At 37.1% G+C, this 21,681-nt stretch overlaps 4 protein-coding genes across 5 annotated transcripts; 1 reads left to right on the top strand and 3 right to left on the bottom strand.

The window, feature by feature from the left end:
- Positions 1-7,019: 7,019 nt before the first annotated feature.
- On the bottom strand, positions 7,020-8,354 carry LOC107616310 (uncharacterized). Its single transcript, XM_016318286.1, has 3 exons — positions 8,302-8,354; positions 8,077-8,255; positions 7,020-8,002 (listed from the first exon to the last, which is right to left on the bottom strand). The coding sequence occupies exons 1-3, from the start codon at positions 8,352-8,354 to the stop codon at positions 7,020-7,022; spliced, it is 1,215 nt and encodes a 404-aa protein (XP_016173772.1).
- A 3,340-nt stretch (positions 8,355-11,694) lies between these two features.
- CPB (Subunits of heterodimeric actin filament capping protein Capz superfamily) lies at positions 11,695-14,429 on the top strand. The gene is made up of 8 exons (XM_016320359.3): positions 11,695-12,025; positions 12,241-12,311; positions 12,683-12,796; positions 13,010-13,092; positions 13,194-13,267; positions 13,423-13,539; positions 13,750-13,845; positions 14,027-14,429. The coding sequence occupies exons 1-8, from the start codon at positions 11,897-11,899 to the stop codon at positions 14,108-14,110; spliced, it is 768 nt and encodes a 255-aa protein (XP_016175845.1). The 5' UTR covers positions 11,695-11,896; the 3' UTR covers positions 14,111-14,429.
- A 191-nt stretch (positions 14,430-14,620) lies between these two features.
- Positions 14,621-17,141, bottom strand: LOC107618333 (co-chaperone protein p23-1). 2 transcript variants are annotated; one of them, XM_016320360.3, is made up of 6 exons: positions 16,952-17,141; positions 15,818-16,004; positions 15,555-15,723; positions 15,426-15,463; positions 15,275-15,332; positions 14,621-15,031 (listed from the first exon to the last, which is right to left on the bottom strand). In XM_016320360.3, the coding sequence occupies exons 1-6, from the start codon at positions 16,954-16,956 to the stop codon at positions 14,916-14,918; spliced, it is 573 nt and encodes a 190-aa protein (XP_016175846.1). In that variant the 5' UTR covers positions 16,957-17,141; the 3' UTR covers positions 14,621-14,915. The 2 variants fall into 2 exon arrangements, with proteins under 2 accessions (XP_016175846.1, XP_016175847.1); XM_016320361.3 differs by having other exon boundaries at positions 15,314-15,332; positions 16,952-17,113.
- Positions 17,142-18,115: 974 nt separating this feature from the next.
- On the bottom strand, positions 18,116-21,191 carry LOC107618853 (very-long-chain aldehyde decarbonylase GL1-9). The gene is made up of 3 exons (XM_016321026.3): positions 20,938-21,191; positions 20,338-20,702; positions 18,116-19,035 (listed from the first exon to the last, which is right to left on the bottom strand). The coding sequence occupies exons 2-3, from the start codon at positions 20,560-20,562 to the stop codon at positions 18,493-18,495; spliced, it is 768 nt and encodes a 255-aa protein (XP_016176512.1). The 5' UTR covers positions 20,563-20,702; positions 20,938-21,191; the 3' UTR covers positions 18,116-18,492.
- Positions 21,192-21,681: the final 490 nt, after the last annotated feature.

Here is a 21,681-nt window from a genome sequence, read left to right as displayed (position 1 = left end):
TGATTTCCGTTATGAAAAAAAATAATTCAATCCATGTGGAAATAAACCAGAAATTATTTTTAATATGGAGATAAAGATGATGTTTTAGTTGAATATTGATATTTGAAGTGTATTACAATATTGTAGATGTATAAAAAAAGTGTTCAACACGCATCCTGCGTGTTGCTAAGGTGTTGACACGTGTCCAGCACGCATCTTGCGTGTTGAGTTCTTACTTGCAAAATTCACTCACCTGTAATTACACCAAATAATTTCATTTTTAATAAAAACAACAAAACAACAACAAAGCCTTGTCCCACTAAGTGGGGTCGGCTACATGAATCAAACGACACCATTGTACTCTGTCATGTATCATATCTACAGAGAGACCGTTTACATGTAGGTCTCGTTTGACCACCTCATGAATGGTCTTCTTAGGTCTTCCTCTGCCTTTCGCCCTTTGTTCATCTTCCATCTCATCCACCCTCCTAACTGGATGTTCTATCGGTCTTCTTCTCACATGTCCAAACCACCTGAGACGCGATTCAACCATCTTTTCCACAATTGGTGCAACTCCAACTTTCTCTCTTATATCTTCATTCCTTATTTTATCCAATCGCGTATGACCACTCATCCATCTCAACATCTTCATCTCTGCCACACTCAGCTTATGTTCGTGCTCCCCTTTAGCCGCCCAACACTCCGTACTATACAGCATAGCCGGTCTTATAGCGGTGCGATAGAATTTACCTTTAAGTTTTAAAGGCACTTTTTTGTCGCATATAAAACCAGATGCATTCCGCCATTTTGACCAACCTGCTTGGATCCTATGATTTACATCCTGTTCAATCTCTCCATTGTCCTGTATGATGCACCCAAGATACTTAAAACTTTTAACTTTTCGTAGGGTGTTTTCTCCAATCTTCACCTCTATATTGGGGTTTTCCCTTCTCAGACTGAACTTACATTCCATATATTCCGTCTTGCTACGGCTTATGCGCAGACCATACACTTCTAAAGCTTCTCTCCATAACTCCAACTTCTTATTTAGGTCTTCCCTTGACTCTCCCATAAGGACGATATCATCGGCAAAAAGCATGCACCATGGCACAGGCTCTTGGATGTGCTCTGTGAGTACTTCCAAGACTAATGTGAAAAGGTATGGACTTAAGGATGATCCCTGGTGTAATCATATACCAATAGGAAATTCCTCTGTCACACCACCTTGAGTCTTCACACTAGTTGTGGCCCCATCATACATATCTTTAATTGCCCGAATATATGCGATCCTTACTCTCCTCTTTTCTAAAACCTTCCATAAGACATCCCTTAGTACTCTATCATACGCTTTTTCCAAATCAATAAACACCATATGTAGATCCCTTTTATTACTACGATACCTCTCCATCATCCTTCTTAATAGGTATATCGCTTCAGTGGTAGATCTGCCTGGCATAAATCCAAATTGGTTCTCTATTACTTGTGTCTCTTTTCTCAACCTCCGTTCTATCACCCTTTCCCACAACTTCATAGTATGACTCATAAGCTTAATCCCTCTATAGTTTTCGCAACTTTGTATATCCCCTTATTCTTGTAGATAGGTACCAAGGTGCTCTTTCTCCACTCATCAGGCATCTTCTTAGACCTTAAAATCTCATTAAAAAGCATGGTTAACCAGTTGATGCCTTTTTCTCCAAGACCCTTCCAAACCTCAATCGGGATATTATCAGGTCCTACTCCCCTGCCATTTTTCATCTGCTTTAGAGCCTCTTTTACCTCGAAGTCTCTAATCCTTCGATAGTAGTCAAAGTTTTGATCTTCTTCCCTTGTGCATAAACGACCAAGGCTCGGAAGAGTCTTCTGTCCCTCATTAAATAACTCGTAGAAGTAGCTCTTCCACCTTTCATTAATCTTCTCCTCTTGAGCCAACACCTCTCCATCCTTATCCTTTATGCACTTAACCTGATCCAAATCTCTCGTTCTTCTTTCCCGGCTCTTTGCGATTCTATATATACCTTTTTCTCTTTTTTTCGTGCCCAAAGACTGGTAGAGACCCTCATATGCTCTTGTTCTTGCTTCACTTACAGCCACTTTTGTCTCTTTCTTAGCCGCCTTATATTTTTCCCAGTTATCTGCATTGCGGCATAAAGACCACTCTTTGAAGCATCCCCTTTTTATCTTTATCTTTTCTTGTATACTCGCATTCCACCACCAGGACTCCTTGTCTCTTAGTCCTATTCCTTTAGATTCACCAAAACTTTCTTTTGCTGTTCTTCTAATAACTTCTGACATCTCCCTCCACATCTCTTCCGCGCTTCCATTTCCATCCCACTTTGCCTCTTCTCCTACCCGTCTTAGGAAGCTTCTTTGTTCCTCATCTTTCATCCGCCACCACCTCGTCCTTGGGTTCTTCGTATGATGTCTTTTCCTCAACTTTTGCTCAACGCGGAAATCCATGACGAGCACCCTATGTTGTGTTGTCAAACTCTCTCCCGGGATAATTTTACAGTTAATGCAAAATTTCCGGTCGACTCTCCTCAACAAGAAGAAGTCGATTTGAGAGCTTGTCATGCCACTCTTATAGGTTATAAGATGTTCGTCTCTCTTTTTAAAACATGTATTTGCGATGAGAAGATCAAAGGTTGAGGAAAAGTCCAAAATAGTTTTACCCTCGGCATTGATCACCCCGAAACCATGGCCTCCGTGAATACTCCCATATCCAGTCACTTCTCTCCCAACATGGCCATTTAAATCTCCTCCTAAGAAAATCTTATCTCCCAAAGGTATGCCTTGAACCAAACTCTCTAGATCCTCCCAAAACCTTATCTTGTGTTGTTCGTCCGAACCCACTTGCAGTGCATAGGCGCTAATCACATGGAAAGCACCTCCCTCCACCACAAGTTTGATAGAGATGATCCGATCTTCCACCCTCTTGACATCCACTACGTCCTTCTTCCACTGCTTATCCACAATTATTCCAACCCCATTCCTATTCTTCACCTTTCCTGTATACCAAAGTTTGAAACCAGAAGTATCCAACTCCCTAGCCTTTGCACCAACCCATTTCGTTTCTTGTAGGCACATAATGTTAATCTTCCTCCTTGTCATGGTATCCACCACCTCCATGGACTTTCCTGTTAGAGTGCCTATGTTCCATGTCCCAAATCTCAACCTTCTGTCGCTTCGACCTTTACCTTTTACTTTGTGAACTAGCTTATTTACCCTCGTCCGTTCACGAAAACGCGAGAACCCTTGCTCATTTAACACTACATCCGGGCACCGATGCAGCGGCTCTTGCTTTGACACCGTACTCGAGCCATACGGCGCGTTGCTTCCGGGCAACGACCTAGCTTTAGCGCAATAATGTCTTTGATTCATGTCATGAGGGTTCGGCTATATTTTTATGTTGGTTGCCGAAGACCTAACACAACCCTCCTCCTTTATCCAGGCTTGAAACCGGCTATGTACCGCAAGTATAACATAGGCGGAGTTTTCATTTTTAATAAAAACACCAATATTTTTTTCATATAAAAAAAAATTAGTCGAAATAAACTTGCTATGAGCCTATGACCACTTTAGGAGGAAAAGAAAGAAAAAAGACAAAAGCTACTTCTAAAATACTTTGCCTGTCCATGTTTCCAATATTTGGTGCCTTGAAGGCTTCAATCAAACTCCTCCAAACCGACAATTCAGCATGTGGAAAAAGGTTGAATTCCCTAAACAACTTAAATCCCTTCCTTACCTTTTCCTCGATGATGGTGGATTGGTGGGATAAGATAATAATAATGGCCCTATGCTTGTTAATTGTTATCATGTATATGTATGAACTGGAAGGGATATACATTTCACGCCAACTATTTAAATTGAAAATGCAATCCATTAACATCAATAATGATTGGTTAGGGTTAGTTGACCCTACCATCCATCCAAAGTTTAGGGTTTTTTAAACAAAGTTCGAGTTTTAGGATGACAGCTACATTGCACAAAAATTTGCACTATAAATATTTGACTTAAATATATTTATTTAGAGTAATGATCAGAATTTTTATTTATTTTTTAATTTTTAAATGAATAAAAATTTAAAGATAAATTATTTTTCAAAACGTACAATAAATTCAAATTGTTTTTTTCAAATAAAAACTAAAAAAGGATAGCTAAAAACAATTTAGGACTTCCAATATAAAATACACAATTTGTTCGTATAACGAGTAATTTGAATGAATTTAATTTTTTAAAAAAATTATAAAATAATATAAGAGATTAATTATTATTAATTTTATAACTTTTACTATATATAAATTTTATTATCTGAATTTAAAAATAATTAACTCTATACTTTGTCACTTTATTAATTCTCTCATTTTAAAAGAGTTCTACCCAATTTAACTACTGCCTAAATAAGATCTAAAGATCTCGATATAGTATCTTGTAATTTATAATGGAAAACTATCCCATTATAATCACATAAATAACTAACCCAAGTTCGGTCCTAGCTAGATCATGTCGGATACCCCACAAACGACCATACAAAATACCGTATTTGAAAGTATACCATTTTCATGACTCAACAAAAAAAAAAAGTTATACACATCATTATTATTATTTTTTTTTTAAAGTAAGAGCTCAACACTCAAGTGGAGCAATGTAAACAAATACAAGAATAAAAAAGCATAGCAATTCCTATGTCATCTCCGGCATAGCCATTAACAACATGAGTTATTTACAACACCATTCTTTAGCACATGAAAATGATTGCTCTACACAGTCACCAATTCCTGTTGTCTTACAGTAAAATATGGCATCATTTCTGCGTAGCCAAATAATCCATATAACTGAGAAGAATCCAGCTAGCCAATACTTGCGCCTCTCTTTTCTCATTGGCATGGATCTCCAACTCTCAAAATGCTCTTTCAACGTACCAGGGACAATCCATGTCTGTCCAAACGCCGAGATCCAAGCACACCACACCTGCCAAGAGTACTCACATGTAATAAATAAATGTTGTAAATTTTCAACTTTTTTCTTACACAGCACGCACACCACATCATTCTGTTATAGGATTCCCAGTCTACTAAGTCGGTCCTTTGTGTTGACCTGGCCTACCAATACAAACCACACAAATAGCTCCACTCGAGGCGGAACTAGACCTTTCCATATCTCCTTTGTGAACCTTAATCTTAGAAGCTCCTCATCCAAAGTTTCTTCCTGCAAAACCTGCACAAATGAATTAGTAGAATAAACGCTTTCCTTATCAAATTTCCACACCATTCTATCTTGCACATCCACTATCAGTCTAACAGATTGCAACACATGAAGCAGTTTGTTCAAAGTATCTGTCTCTCATTGGCGTAGTTTCCTTCTCTATTGAAAGTGTCAAACCCACTCTATCCCATCCCAGAACCCACAATCCCCGATCACTAATCCTTTTTGGTTTGAAATCAAGAAGAGTCTCGGAAAGGAGTATTTCAGCTTTCCCACTTGTAACCATGTATCCTCCCAAAATCTAGTGGGTCTTCCATAGCTAGGCCATCAATCATCTTCTACTTGACATGTTGCTCCCTTATTGGCACTTGACATATGTCTTTCCACGGTTCCCCTCCCCCCCTCTTCGGTAATGTCTGAGTTGACAACAGGTGATTTGGGTTCATGTTATTACAGGAGCATACAACCTTCTTCCATAGAGGATAGTCCTCCTTAGAGAACCGCCACCACCATTTAAACAGTAGTGCAGTATTGTGTACCATTGCATCACCCACCCCAACCCTCCTAACTTCTTTGGGGCTAGGATCAACTCCCGCTTAACAAGAGCAATGCCTGGTCGCCCATCATCCTTCTCTCAGAAGAACCTCCTCTGCAACGAGATAATTTTTCTTGCAACCGCATTTGGCATCTTATACAAACTCAGGTAATAAATTGGCAGGCTATTGATTACCGACTTGATGATTTCCAGCTTCCCGTCCTTACTAAGGACTTTTGCTTTCCACAAGTTGAGTTTCTCTTCCACCTTGTCTATGACCGGCTTCCAAGTCTTTACCAGCCTCGGGTTCGCTCCTAGATTGATGCCAAGATACCTCACCGGCGTGGCCGCCTCCTGGCAAGCCAATAGCTGACACATTTGGGTAACCCACTCCTGTCTACAATTCACTGGTATCAAGTTGGACTTCTCAAAATTAATGCTCAAGGCAGACATCATTTCAAAATACCTCAACAACCTCTTATAGTTTCTGACTGTCTTCTCATCCGATAAACAGAATAATATAGTGTCATCAGCAAATTGTAAATGTGATAGCTATATATTATCCCGACCAACTAGGAGTGGAGAGATTCGACCGTTCCTTACCGCCTCCCCGATCATCCTGTTAAGCACATCTACCACCAAGACAAACAAGAACGGTGATAACGGATCACCTTGACGAAGCACCCTTTCCATTTTGAAGGGTTTCGATGGAGACCCATTAACCAGAATAGAAATAGAAGCCGTTCTGACACACTCCCTAACCCATGACCTCCATATTCTACCGAAGCTCATCTTCTCTAGCACGGTATCAATAAAGCACCATTTAACTCTATCATAGGCTTTTTGAAAGTCCAGTTTAATAATTACTGACGCCTTCTTTTTCAGTTTCAACCATTACACTGTTTCACATGCGATTAAAGCTCCATCATGTATCTTCCTCCCCTTCACAAAGGCACTCTGTGATTTCCCAACTAAACCTGGCATGACACTCCTCATTCTTTGTGTCAACAATTTAGAAATGACTTTGTAGACACACCCCACCATGCTGATAGGTCTGAGATCCTTTATCTCCTTCGCCCCAACGAATTTCGGAGCTAACGCTACCCATGTGACATTGGATTCCTCTGGTAATGTTGCTGTCTCGAAAAAACACATAACAGCTGCAGTGAACTCCGTTCCAATTTCATTCCAACACTTTTTTATAAAATTCATGTTGTACCCGTCGCTTCCTGGAGCCTTAGAAGATTCACACTCCCAGACTGTTTTCTTCACTTCTTCCACTGACGATAGCACCTCTAGGGCTTCAGCTTCCTCTCTCTAGTCGATTAACTAGTCCGTCCCTAAAGCTCACCCTTGGAGAATGTTCCTGGTGGTACAGACGTTTATAAAAGTCCCGAACCGCAGCCTTAATTCTTGGTTGATTCCTCACTAGCCTCCCATGGATAACCAAGGACTCAATCCTGTTATTTCTTCTTCTCGCCGAAGCTATATTATGGAAATATCTTGTGTTTCTATCCATCTCAGTAGCATGCCGAGATCTAGATATTTGCTTCCAGTGTAGATCCCGTCTCACATACCACTTTTCACAGCACCTCACAAGCGCCCTCCTCCTTGCCTCCATTATACTATCATACCGACTACTACTGACCATATCATCCACCTTCTGTATTTCTTCCTCAAACCTCTTTATCTTCTCAGTTATATTCCCAAAATGCTGCTTATGCCATTTATGCAGTGGTGTTGACAGCGCTTTCATCTTCTCTAAGAAGTGTACATCACCCGATTCCCTCCATTCTTCCTTTACCATTCTCAAAAATTCTTCATGTGTGAACCAGGAGTCTAAGCTGCGGAATGGTCTTAGGCCATCAAGTCTTCTGCTGTCTTCCATAATCAATGGGCAGTGATCCAATAAACCTCTTGGACCTCCCCTAAGATGCAATTTCGGGTACTCATCAAGCCACCCCAAAGACACTAGGCACCTATCAATACGACTGCACGACTGCCCTCTAAACCATGTATACTTACGATCATTTAGTGCCAAATCAGTTAATTCCATATCATTTATCCACACTTTAAAATCTTCCGCAGACGCTGATAAACTAGTCACTCCTTTTCTTTCTTCTAGACGCAAAATTTCATTAAAATCTCCCAAACAACAAAACGGCACCTGACACAGCCTTGTAATATAACAAAATTCTTCCCAAACAGAGGCCTTCTCAGCTCTCTCATGTGGTCCATACACCAGACAAATAGCACAGTGAAAATTATCCTTTACCACAACCCTTTCTACACAGAGCCATCCATCCCCTTTATAGCAATTATTCAATTTAAAGACCGCCTCATCCTATATTAATAATAACCCTCCAGGGCCCCAATGGAACCCACAAACTCCCAACAAGCATTTTTGCTTCCCCAGATACGAGCTACATCAAATTTAGTCACAAGCTCTTTCTTTGTTTCTATCAAACCCAGCATATCCAATCTAAGCTTACTTATAAAATTCTTTAGCATATTAACTTTTCCATTACCTCCCAACCCCCTAATATTCCAGGAACTTAAAATCATATCACAAAATTATTACACACCTGCTTTCAATTTTTTGGCCTGCTTCGTCGAACTTTTTCTTTTTGCTTTGCATGTCTTCGCTTCAGAGCAATCGCTTCATTCTGCTCCTGCAAAATGGCCATAATATACTCCTCACCACTGCATTGAGCACCTGACTCTACAGCTAGTTTTCAAGCCTCTTTATTCTCAGTCATCTCCTCTTCCCAACTCGGCCTTTGATTTTCATTATGAACATTAGTGCCACCATCTATGACAGCTCCCCTTTCTGTTCCTGATTGTGTGTACAGATAGCATGCTCTTCATCTTGTTCCCTGCCATTCCCCCGTTCCTCGCTCTCCATCATGATTTCCCCATCCTCCGGTCCCAACCCTGTAACGCCTCTCGAGTGCTGATCCTCCTCTGATGCCTTGCAACCCATCATAATGCCATATCCCTCATCTTCAAGTAGCCGCACTCTCTCTTGCGAGTCGTAGCGTCGTTGTTCCTGGGTCGATTCTGTGCGCTTCTCCATTTCCTGCCTCCACCGCCCTCTTTCTCCCTCATCATTCAAGGTTTCCCCAACGGTACCCATTCCTCCCGCAAGCCTCGCCACCTCCGCCTCCCGTGTGGCCTCCTCCGGTGCGAGCTGCAGGCCAGAAATCTCATCCATAACTTGTCGCGATCCATCCCCTGCATCCCTCACCCGACCAGGCTGCTCTCTCACCACATCCCCTGCATCCCTCACCCGACCAGGTTGCTCTCTCGCCACAGCACCGATCTGCAACTGATGTCCTTGCCGAGTCAACAAGATGGCGAATTCCCCTGCCGTCGAATTGGGTTGTCCGTGGCTATCCTCCCACCTGTGTCACATTCCAAGATCAGCTGCAAACGAAGATGGGCGTGCCGCGATGACTGAACTATGCACTAGCCTCTCCTTCTCATTCCGAGTCAGCAAGGAAGCCGGGTCAGCTGCTACCCGGAAACCCTTGGAAGCCCTATTCCAATGGGCCAACACTTCCCCTTTAGCTCCCTTAGGTCCGTTTCCTTTGCTACCCTTAATGGGCCTGGTAACTACTAGCCCATAATCATACCTTGTACCAACACAGCTTTGGCTTCCGTTACGTGGATAATAATCAAAAGATGTTGTTTCCTCCGAATCTGCCTTGCCATTAATATGAAAGGATCCCTGAGAATCCTCAGCCTCCTTCAATGCAGCATAATTATCGTTTCCATACTGAGGATTTGAATTTTTAAAATTCCATTCATTTAACATTACACTTGAATTTACCAATCTGCCCTTTTCTTCTTCAACGGACCTATTGTCCACCGATATCAGTACTGCCACCTGGTCCCAAGCCACCTCCGGTCGTTTATGACTCTTGGTCAGAGTGCCACCAAGCTCTTGATTCTGCAACCCTCCTCTATCTGCTATATACCTATCCGCTGTCACATGCTCACTCTTCCGAAAGCATTCCTCTTGATATACCTCTCCCCCCACTTTTCTTGCAAGGATGTCAAATCCACTTGCACCTATTGTAATGTATATCCATTCGTTAATCATATCAAAGACACACGTATCAATCAGTACTCGGCCCACGCTAAATGATTTACATGATTCTGTCAGTTTATCGCACTCCACCACCTCGCCCCATTGCTCCCCAATCCTGCGAAAAGTGACTGTTGACCATGCATGTAATGGGACTCCAAAACACTCCAACCAAACTCTTCTAGACTCACTTCTCTCCATTTCGTCCCATCTCCATACCACATAAAACATCTTTAATAAATCGTTCATTCTAAAGGTGTAAGCTTCTTCAGCACTGAGCACAAAGTCAAACGTTATCATTGCTTTATATGCTCCCAGTTCCCTTACATGTATTACACCTGGCAATATGTTATGAATCTTTTGCTGCAGTGCATTAAAATCGATCGCCAGCTTCGTACCTCCAACGATACTTCTTTGTAGCCAAACAACATTCTCATTAACTATAGGTATTTCTACCTTCTTTGTCCATCCATTTTTATTTGGATCTTTGAGGTTGCCATCAGCCTGCTGCCTTACCATTCGCTATTCTGCTACTTTCACACTCCTTGTCTGTGGGTTGCTTCGTCTATCATCATCCCTGGTGGTGTCCTTTACTTTTTTGCCCCTTGTATTCTGGCTCACCGCTCCCCTTCTGTACTTCGCTTCTCCGACAAACACTATATTGTCTCTCAACACCATACCGTTCATATCTGCAATAGCTTTTAAAGCTCTTCCTTTAGTAGTGTACGGCACAAACGCAAATAGATAGATCTGTCCATTTTTGTTCTTTCGCGACAAGTATATGTCGATTATTCTAACTGTCCACTTAAACATATGAAAAAGTTCTCTTTTTGATATATCTTTCGGTAGATTATCGACGAACAGAGAGAAAGACTCAAACTCCAATTGTAGATACTCTGCATGATTCCAAACCCTAGGATCTTCCCCCCCTGTGTTTCCCCTCCTCACACGCTCTCCGTCTCTCTCTCACATCTTTTTGTTGAGTATATAATTTTTAAAGACCGTCTGCTTCACATTGAGACAAATTTGAAGACATGACCGTTCACACTTCAAAGTTATTCGCATTAAGCATTAAGAATGGCGGTTTCTTAGTGCCTTATAATTGATTCTGAAAATAATTACTATATTACAAACTGGCTTATTATGGTTTCTGCTTTCTGGATAATGAAAAGGAATAGCTAAATTTAAGGCCTAATATGAGATGCCAAATCGTATCAATGAACGAAAAATCTATACACATTATTATTATTATTATTATTATTATTATTATTATTATTATTATTATTATTATTATTATTATTATTATTGTGTTGGTCACTAATTTTTTGTAATTTTACTAAATTTATAATTAGATCTATTTATTTATTTTTTAATTAAATTTTTATATTATTTTTAATTTTATAATTAGATCGTTTTTAATATACAAAAATATTAGAATTAGTTGAATATTTTTTTACAAATTGAATATATTTATTATTAAAAATCTAATTAAATTTTTAACTATATATATTTTTTAAAAAATATTCTGTTAATTTTAATATTTTAACATAAAAAATTTAATTATAAAATTAAAAATAATATAATAATTCAATTAAAAAATATAAAAATTCAATTAAAAATTTAATAAAATTATAAAAATCAATAGATTAATTAAACCTTTATTTCTTAGTCATTTCTTGTTATTCTTCAAAATAAAACAGAGGATTGAGAGAACTAAAAATGACTATCTCTAAATAATAATTCTGTGATAAAACATAACCTCTAAATAAAATAAAATAAAATAAAAATTACATTTAACCTACCTGCAATATAAATTTTAAATTAATAATTTAGTAAATTTCATTGCATTTGAATATTAATTTGTTTTTGGATATAAGATTTGCGGAAAAGGGAAAAGAGGCATAGATGGAGGGAAAGTCGGATCAGAAAAGAACACCAGGCTCCAAACAAAAATCTCTTTAACCAACATAAAACGCCAAATTCTGATTTTGCACTGCACTGCGTATTGTTCTCGCTCTTCAGAGAGAGAAACCGAAGAGAGAGAAAGAAGAAGAAGAAGTTGCTTGTGGTGGTTGTTGGGAAATCCGAAAATGGACGCAGCTATGGGATTGATGAGGAGGATTCCGCCAAAGCACACAGAGACGGCTCTCTCTGCGCTTCTCAGCCTAATGCCTCATCACTCCTCCGATCTCCTCTCTCAAGTTGATCAGCCCCTTCAGGTAACCCTCTCTCTCTCTCTCTAGATTCTGAGAATTAGGTGCAGAAAATTACAGGGGAAATGGGATTTTGATCAGTTTGCAGAATGGTTTGGTGACAAAAATAGTGTCTTTTTTTAAAAGTTTATTTATTTATCCATAACTTTTTGTGTGGCCATTTTGTTTTTCAAATTTTTTATTTTTATTTATTTATTCTAAAATTTCTGATGGCAATGCAGGTTATGTGTGATGTGGACTGTGGGAAGGAATTCATCCTGTGTGAATATAATAGAGATGCTGACTCTTACAGGTTGATTTTCTATGCTTGTTGCTTGTGTTGTTATCATTGTGTTTTTTAAGTCTTTTGTTGTGAATCATGCTTCTTTCGTTCTCTTTGGTATTCTTATCTTGAATTTTATTTCCTTTGAGCAAAATCAGTTTCAGTTTGTTATCTTTTGGCCAGTATATTTATGCACAACTTAATCCTGAAATGGAGATCAAATGATCAATACAAGTAGCTAATTCATTAGATGGTTATGGCTAAAGAGTTCACTTCAGATTGCAGATCTGTAATTTGGTTCTGATGAAGTGTTCCCTTTCTGTTTTCTCTGTTAATTTGTATAGTTTTTAGTTAAGGTTAAGGACAATGCTAAACTTATTTTATCCTGTTCCTTTCTGCAGATCACCTTGGTCGAACAAATACCATCCACCACTTGAAGATGGCTCCCTCCCTTCGTTAGAGTTGAGGAACCTTGAAATTGAAGCAAATGATATCTTTGCAATATATCGTGACCAGTGAGGTCCTTTACTTACCACGTCTTTTTTGGTTTATGTGTTTTCAAGATGTCTTGTTAGGATTTTTTTTCCTATCTAGCAACTTATTCCCATACTTCTGTTTCATGTGAAAGAAAACCAAGAAATATGCTACTTATCTGAATGTAATCATTTACTTATTTATTATGTATATTGTTTTAAAACAACATGCACCATTAATGGATAATGTCATAGATATTATGAAGGTGGCATTTCATCAGTTTATGTATGGGAAGATGACAATGATGGTTTCGTGGCTTGCTTTCTGATAAAGAAAGGTAAGCCTGTTATTTGATTACATTCTAATTTCTAATGGACTATAGTTGACTAGTTTTCATCCTTTTGATCTTTTTCTAACATGAAGTTTCCATTATTTAAGATGGTTCGAAGACAGGGCAAGGTCGCCGGGGCTATCTAGAGGAAGGAGCATGGGATGCTATACATGTTATAGAGGTAAAATGCTGGGTCTAAGACTAAGCTTTCATAGATGTTGTCTAATGACCAGTGGAAAACTGAAAAAAAAAAACTCTTATTCTAGTTTTAGTTTTTATATATATTGCAAGTTGATTTTAGTAGTTTCAGTCACACTCTTAATTATGTTAATATAGGTGGGACCAGAGGACGAAAACACAAATTATCGGTTAACCAGTACGGTTATGCTGACTTTGACTACAGATAATGAATCATCGGGTACTTTCAGTTTGTCTGGATCAATTAGGCGACAGGTAATTTCTATTAGAACTTGTTCATGTTAAACATTAGATTAGATCCAGTTAAGAGTTACATGGTTGTTGTTTAATGAAGCAATGATGATAGGAAATCTTTGCAAAGAGAATTTTCCCGAGTAATTCTAATCCAAAAAGTGTAATTTTGTGTGTACATGCACTTTCCTTGCTTTTTGCTGAAGTCATGCCTTTTCTCCTCCTACGTTTTAGATGAATATGAGGCTATCAGTTGCTGATGGACATCTTTCTAACATGGGAAGGATGATTGAAGAAATGGAGAGTAAGCTGAGAAACTCGCTAGATCAGGTACTTTCTGCTTAGAAAATTCAGCTGCATGTTTGCTGTACTCAATAGTTTAGCTTACTTTTATTTTCCTTGTTCAGATTATCACAGGAAGTTATTCAATTCAAGAGTTGTGTCCTTTGCTTTAGAATTTCAATCCATAATGCAACCTTAATATACTTTATCTTGTCAACAATCTTTTCAGGTATACTTCGGAAAAACAAGAGAAATGGTTTGCACACTGAGACCACCATCTGAAGTGGTGCAGCTGAGGATGCCTGAGAGCTAATGGCCACTACATGCAGATGAGAGACTATCTTTTCTTTATATGTTACAGCTTATGGGGTGGCAATTTGTGTCTTGCATTTGCAGTTCACAAGAAGTGCTGGAGATCAGGGATATCTTTAGTTTTGTGAAGGAGGCAGTTGTGATTGCTGTTTTGGTGTGAGCTGTATTGTTTCTGTAATTAGTATTGTGTTTGTGGTTGATACTGTAATTGATCCCGCACAACACACTCAATTTCTAAAACTGGTGACTATGGAATCACTGATAACTGATATGGTGTTTTCTGTAATTTTTAGCTTATTCCAAGTTAGTAGCTTTCAACATTTGAAGTATATTAACCATATCATGGTCATTTATAGTCATTAATCAAGAAATTTAAGTGATGCTGGAGAAGAAATACATTTGACCAATTGTTTCTTCAATTCTTTCGTATGCCATAAATAAATCAAGGTGCTGCTCCACAATTAAATCAGGTAATTCAAAATTGTGCCGCACCAGAATAAAAACAGTGTGATTGGCTCAAAAATCAACTATAAAGGTCAATGCGTAAACATATTTGTTCTTATAGCTACTTTATCCAAAAACGAAGAATTTTTCCAAACCGACCATCCCCAACCCAAATACACATAACACTGTCTGATCTCTGAAGATACTATGTATGGCCAATTCCTATATACTTAGCTTCTCTTGATGAGAATCCAAATGTCAAAACGCTGAAAGAGTAAACATGTCAGCAACCTAAGATCACAAGAAGTCTCCCAAGTCTTTACAATGAAAGCTACTACGACAAGGTTCCCGTCTCCTAATTTTTAAGCTTTAGCTTCAGGTGCAGCACTAGGACTGCCATCCACCTTCTCTTTTGTGTCAGCTTCATTATCAATTGATGTTTGTCCTGTTACCTCATCTTCGGTGTCGCTCTCATCATCTGAAAAGAAAATCAATCATAATTCCGACATCAACAACTAACCCTTGACCCAAAGAGGAATCAGCAACATAAAACAAACAATCTCATGATGTCCTATGTTTAAAAAAAGACCAATTAAACCAAACCATAAACCAATTTGAAGGCAATATAAGAGATAGACAAGCGCAGTAATCACGAAAACAACAGTGAGCTTGCCACCACCAATTTCATGGGGTTTAAACCGGTTTAGCAAGATATTCTAACCATCAGCATTGTTGGTCGCTTCGGTATCCAGTTCCTCACCTCCACCCATACTCAATTTCTGGATAACAATTTAATAAGCGAGTTAGAAACTCATCAAAACAGGAAAAAAAAAGTACTACAGTAATAAACTATCTTGAGTTATGATACATACAGATAAATCGAAGTTGCCAAAGTCCATATCGGCTCCCACTGAAAGACAATATGCAAATGAGAACATTGGCAGAAAATTTAAAAAAAAAATTGAACTCGAATCCTGAGAAATTTTAGCAGAATCACTTACTTTTACCGTCTTCGTCCACCTCGTCGTCTTCATCCACCCACTTATCCCAATCAACTTTCAAAAAGGCAGGAGGTTTCCCTCCTTGCTTCAACAATCTGTCCCACCATTTGTCCTCAGCCTTTGCCACTAAGTAGAAGATATTTCTCGAGCCGGCACTAACCTTGCTATTCTGAAAAGAAAGATGAATACAAAATTAATACACAATTGTGTAAAGATATGACTATCACTCTATCAGAACAATTATAGGAATAGGTAGTTCTTACATTTACATCAACCTTGTCAAACAGGTCAATGTCAATTTCGTAAGGTATCTTTTCTGCGCCAGTGGTCGCAGAGAAGTAAAACTTTCCTTCTGGCTCCAGTTTAAGCTTCACATCCTGGGCATCAGGCAACTCAACAGTTATGTATACCTCATCAGACCTCTGAGCCCACTTGACAGGAGGATGGCGGCTGCATTTTAAAATATCAAAGGAATTTAGGGACCTAAAATACTAATTTTCCCTCAGTATAGTGATCCCAAGGCCCCCGCTGCCACAAGAACACAGGATATGCAGTTCTTCACACAATATACAAGTATCAAATGCCAATAACAGGCACCAACAAAAGATCACTTGGTCAATACAGCATTGATACAGTAGCTGTAAAAACAGTCATACAAAATTGCACCAATACTGAAAATATTCAATACAATCACAAAATTGTGAAGCAAAACTATAAAACATGATAGCACTCAAGTGTGAAAAGAAAATAGAAACATGCTGATCAACATTTAGGTCAGAAATTCTACTCCGAAACAACATTGATTTTAGATTTTCCCCTGATTATATAATTCACCACCACTCTGCCAGATAATTAATTTGCAACACCAACTATATAGCTGAAAGTTCAAATAAAAGGAAAATCAAAGTTATGATAGAACTGTAAACATCTTCAGGATACCTTTTGTTAAAACACACACTGAAAACGGTGCAAAATAAAAATTTTACTATGATACATGCAGAGCAAACAAAAATAGCATTCAAGTAAAAGTGGCCCTGGTTTTAAAATGAAATCAACAAAAAAGAAAATGGTGAGTGGGAAGGTAACCTAAACCCTAAAATCAACTGATGAACACCACAAACAACCTGCACGACGATTTAAAATAAAAATAAAAAATCAAAGGTTGCATTCTCTCCAGCTAAATCCCCCTAAAACCCTAAATTTATTTTTTAAGAAACGATAAGGTGGGAGGAGGGGGAAAAAACACAAGTTGAAGCTCAACGGAATTCATAACAATAATAAAGGATGAAGATAGCATAGATGAATGAAGCAAACAGAGCATTTATATATAAATTGATAAATGTTGTTTTTCAAGCACTTTCTCGGGAACCAAACAACATGAAGGGAAGAAAATGAACCTCATGTTTGATTTCTGTGTGGAAAATGTAGAGGAAGAGCTCAAGAGAGTGACAGTGGGTTTTTCTCAGCAAGCAGAGTAGAAGGGTTGATTACAATTCTGTGTTTTTTGCGGCAATGCTTCGTTCATATAGCACCAATATCTCAATACTAATTAAAAAGATAGACCTTGAAATCACCACTTTAAAATTTAAAATGAGGAAATTCGGTTAATCCTTATCTAATATGATAGTTCCAAAGGTAAACTATTCAAATTCAAATGCTATAAAAAACTAGACACCAAAAAAATGGTATAAAAAAGAAAATAATTTCAAAAAATACAAATAATAAATAAATTTTTTAAATATTTTAAAATGTAATAAAAATAGTAAGATATTATATATACATTTTAAAAATAGGTTTTAAAAATGAAATTTTAATACAATTATTTACAAGTATTTTTTTTAAAAAAATATATTTTATTCTTAAAATTTGATCATTTATGCTAACTGAATATTTTTTTATTTTTTTTGTTAAATACAAAAAAAATAAATATTTTTTAAGAACTTAAAAATTAAATTTTATTTTGATTTTTTGTATACACTTCTTAAATAGTTATTTAAATGTTTACACAAAAATTTAGATCAAATGAATAAATCTTTTACTACTTATAAATTTAAATGATATTATTTTTATCATATTTTTAAATTATTTAGAGACTTATTTATGATTAATATCTTTTTAAAAAATTTTGTCAAAGATATAAATTTTCAAATACAATTTATTAACTTACCCTAAATAAATTTAAGAGACAAATAGGCCTTCATATTTTTTGCAAAATGGATTCATTTCATGATCTTAAGTTCTTAACACCCCAATAATAGAAAGTCTAAATGCCCATTTTATTTCTCTCTCCGTTTCTTCTATATTGGTAGTTTAACCCAAAAAAAAAAAAAAAAAACTCAAGGGCCAAAATTTATTATTTTTAACTAACACTTTTAGCTATCAACCTAATATCTTTAGTCTAATAATTCAATAATATACTTTTAGCCATATTTTGAAACATTATTAATTAACTACTAGTCAAAAATAATAAATTCTGCTAAACCTTTAGCATTTTTTTTTTTTTAACAATTCGAAGGTTGTAAATTGGAGCATACATGGCTAAGGCTAATACATCATACATGTTACTTTAATCCACAATTTTAATAGAAAAAATAAATCAGTATAACAAATAAATATCGGCAGAAAAAAAATGGCACTCTTTCAGCAACTTACATCTCAAAAAATTCTAAATACATCATAATTAACAATCCGGGTTATGAAAACGTTCCTCAACCATATCATAGTCTATGCTACACAAGGAGGCTGGGCAAAAACGCTATCTGTGACAATATGAACTGAGAAACATTGTCATTTGTCAAGCCACCAAACACCATTGAGCTCCAACCAACTTTGGAAATGTCCACAATAAAAGCTTCTGATATACATATCATCTGAAAGCATTTGCCGGCATAGGAAACAGGAAACCAGTCCCATCGGATGCGAGGGCTTTGACACTTAACTAGTCCTTTGCCGGCCTTGCTTCAAGGCCCCCTTCCGGCCGTTTTACAAGAGTGAAAGGCATGTATGTGCCAAGAAGCATGTCCCATAAGGGAAAGAACGGTTGTGAATAGTTGTATTTTAGGCCTTGTAGTTGATGGTGAATGTCATGATATGCTGTATTATTCTGGAAAAATAAATGGAAGATGTTGCCAGGTAACCAGAGTCCACAGTGGTCATCGACAGTTTTCACCACAGCAAAGCAGAAGAATGTGACTGCTGTTCTTGAAGTCATCCCAGAGGCAAGAAAGGAGATGGCTCCACCGACGGTGTCTAGTAGAAGGCCCTCAAGTGGGTGATTGTAAAGTGCACCTATTGCATAAGGGACGACCAGCCTATGATGCTGCGAGTGGATATGGCGATATAAAAACTTGTTCTGATGCATGTAGCGGTGCACAAAGTACTGCCATGTATCCATGACAAGCATCGCTGCAATGATCTGAAAAACTTGCTTGGGAATAGAAGGCTGCACCGTCGCTTCAGGTGTGTTTGAGGTTGTGGTCAACTACAGAATCAAAGCAAACATGTTAGCATTTGACAATGCTAAAGTAGTAGTAAAACAATGATGATAACAACGAAGTTATTTTCTCCTAAGGTAGGATTGTTTGCATTATAAAACAATGCCATTTTAACATTAGTCCTGGGTCCATGGCAAAGCCAATAAAACAACCAAACCTTATTTATACAAATTATAAATCATATATCTACGAAAATTCGAATGATGTGAATTACAGACTTGGTTTCTCAGGACCAATAAAAACTTCAAAATGAAGATCGACCTTGTTGACTGGACTGGAAGACTAGTAAGTAAGCAATCTTGTTTATGTCATGCTTGTAAAAAGCAGTTATCAACCCGCATCATAGTTTGGTTATTCAATACAGTTGTACTTTCCATTTGAATAGATCAAAAGAAAAATTGAACACATCTCAAAGTTCAAATAAGTAAATTCCCTTCTCCACATGGTCAACTAATCTAATAATAGAAAGTGCATTAGTAAACTCAAAACTAACCAGATTCCCGAATGGCAAGCAAATAAAGTGTGTTGTAAGCTCAACTAATTTTGTCTTGTTCACTACAAAACATCTGAATACCAACTACCATCAAGCTCAGAAACATGTTGAAACTCCCTTATTTTATGGCAGTGTGTTGTTTTGCAGTTTGGTTGGAGTGTATCTTTTGATCCTTGCATCTATTAGATATTGGTACTTAAGGCTAAGATTGTGAGATTTATTGGAGATCAAAGGGACTGGATGATTATAGAACAAACAGAAAGGCAAGGAGGAGGAGTGAAGTGGATCAAGCTATGCTATGTTGGAGAGTTTGAGTGACACTTTTTAGTGATAGGATCCACTCCCTCCATTATTCTTCGTAGTTCATCCAACTATAGCTCAGGTGTTTTCCCTTTGGATCTCTGCTCATTTTGTATTCCATCTTTCAGTTTATTGTGTACATTAATTTTTTATCTTCCCCAGAAATGCACCCTCGCCTTCCTTTTTTCTTTCCAGATAATATTATTCTTCAATTATAGCTTTCCGAAGTGATGCCATATCAGTTTAGAGTTCATAGTATGGGGCCTTAAGCAAAGACCTAAGATAAAATGGGATCACAATGAACAAGGAGTATAGCTTACAACTTATCCTAAAGTATCAAAGACAAATCAAAATAATGGAAAGTGTCTCATTCAAAACATGCTGTTAACTACAAATGTGAACACACGAAACAAGAAAATTAGACACTAGAAAAATAATATGAATAAATTGAGCAAATATCATCAATATAAACAACTTCAAATGTAGAATAACTGACCAAGAAGAGAGCAACAATTGCTTGGACAAGCTGCTGAAGAAGAACACCTTTCACAACAGCTCCAAAGGGCACCAAATTCTTCTCCTTGTCTTCTTCTTTAGTATGCAACCGATATTTATCCAAAGATGGAAGTAACTGATAGAAACCAGCATATAACCAATAAACCACAATAGGGGCAAACGTGCCCATCACTTCATCACTCACATAACCTTCCCAGAAAACCATTATTGAAGATTTAAAAGCTCCAGTAAACCAATAATCCAATATCAAACAAAAACAACCCAACCCAAAAAACAAGCTCAGCAAGTCAACAGCAGCATTTTACAGCTAAAGATCTTGAATTTGAAGCTAGTTTCCTTCAAACCCTGCAAGAGGAAGAAAAAAACTTTCAGCATAAAACTTCAAATACTTTATTTTTTTTCAGATAAAGAAATAAATAAATAAGAACCACAAAAACCAAGCACTGCAGCATGGTTGCTGAAAATGGCCACAACCTGAAAATTTCAAAAAGATTGAAAAACCTCCCACAAGTTCTACACAAAGTATAAAACTTTCAATCAATGCATGAGAAACCCATAACAGAATCTTGAACTTGCTTACCAGAAGAACCCAGATAATGAAAACAAGCCCTTCTCCACTCTCAGAAGCACATTCGTCGATCAGATCTAGAACCCTAATCTGTTATGCGGATAAACAGCAGTGACAGTTGTGAGATTCCAAAAATCTTCAAAGTTTGAATTTTTTTAATTCAAATTTGCACTGACGTTTTTGTTGTCTTTCGTTTTTTTGACACCGTTCTCTCTCCCACCAAAAGAGATAGCAAACGTGTTGGGAGACATGAAAATTATTGACCCTTCTTTCATTTTTTTTATTTATTTTTATTTTTTCTTTGAAACACACAGTGGCATTTGCTTTAGCAGCTGGAAAGAAAGGAAACTGTGGGCACACGTGTCTTATTCTTGTTCATATGATCATAAAACAATCGAATCTCAGCCGTTGAAAGTCATTATTATTTATTCAGTTCTATTTTTTACCACTTAAGTAGGTTTATTTTAAATAAAAAATAAAAAATTGGTCGTACAGTTATACTATTTTGGATGCAACGACCAGTCACCAGTGTGAGCTGCCCTTTCAAAGAAAATAGTGTCAAGAATTTACATTTCAATAATACCATTCATACATTATACAAAATACAATAAATACTTCTGATATTTATATAAAAATAATATTATTAATTAATTAATTATATTATTTTTTAGCTAATAAAATATTATTTTAATTATCAAAATATATTATTATTAAAATAATATTATTATAAAAATAAATTCTACTGAGCTCTTTTTA

This window comes from Arachis ipaensis, chromosome B9 (genome assembly GCF_059453495.1).
Source record: "Arachis ipaensis isolate K30076 ecotype BB chromosome B9, ASM5945349v1, whole genome shotgun sequence".
Classification (NCBI taxonomy): Eukaryota; Viridiplantae; Streptophyta; class Magnoliopsida; order Fabales; family Fabaceae; genus Arachis; species Arachis ipaensis.
Note: the sequence above shows the minus strand (reverse complement) of the source record. Positions and strands in the feature narration are given on the sequence as shown.

Excerpts from the sequence above, each read along its gene's own strand:
- CPB (XM_016320359.3), top strand. The coding sequence starts at position 11,897 with ATGGACGCAGCTATGGGATTGATGAGGAGGATTCCGCCAAAGCACACA. Across the intron at positions 12,312-12,682 it reads AGAGATGCTGACTCTTACAG|ATCACCTTGGTCGAACAAAT; the intron begins GTTGATTTTCTA and ends TCCTTTCTGCAG. Across the intron at positions 13,846-14,026 it reads TGAGAAACTCGCTAGATCAG|GTATACTTCGGAAAAACAAG; the intron begins GTACTTTCTGCT and ends CAATCTTTTCAG.
- LOC107618333 (XM_016320360.3), bottom strand. Across the intron at positions 15,333-15,425 it reads TTGGCAACTTCGATTTATCT|AAATTGAGTATGGGTGGAGG; the intron begins GTATGTATCATA and ends ATTGTTATCCAG. Across the intron at positions 15,032-15,274 it reads AGCGACCAACAATGCTGATG|ATGATGAGAGCGACACCGAA; the intron begins GTTAGAATATCT and ends TTTTCTTTTCAG.
- LOC107616310 (XM_016318286.1), bottom strand. The coding sequence starts at position 8,354 with ATGCAAAGCAAAAAGAAAAAGTTCGACGAAGCAGGCCAAAAAATTGAA. Across the intron at positions 8,256-8,301 it reads GGCCAAAAAATTGAAAGCAG|GGGGTTGGGAGGTAATGGAA; the intron begins GTGTGTAATAAT and ends CTGGAATATTAG. Across the intron at positions 8,003-8,076 it reads TTCCATTGGGGCCCTGGAGG|AAAGGGTTGTGGTAAAGGAT; the intron begins GTTATTATTAAT and ends GGCTCTGTGTAG.
- LOC107618853 (XM_016321026.3), bottom strand. The coding sequence starts at position 20,562 with ATGGTTTTCTGGGAAGGTTATGTGAGTGATGAAGTGATGGGCACGTTT. Across the intron at positions 19,036-20,337 it reads CAATTGTTGCTCTCTTCTTG|TTGACCACAACCTCAAACAC; the intron begins GTCAGTTATTCT and ends TTGATTCTGTAG.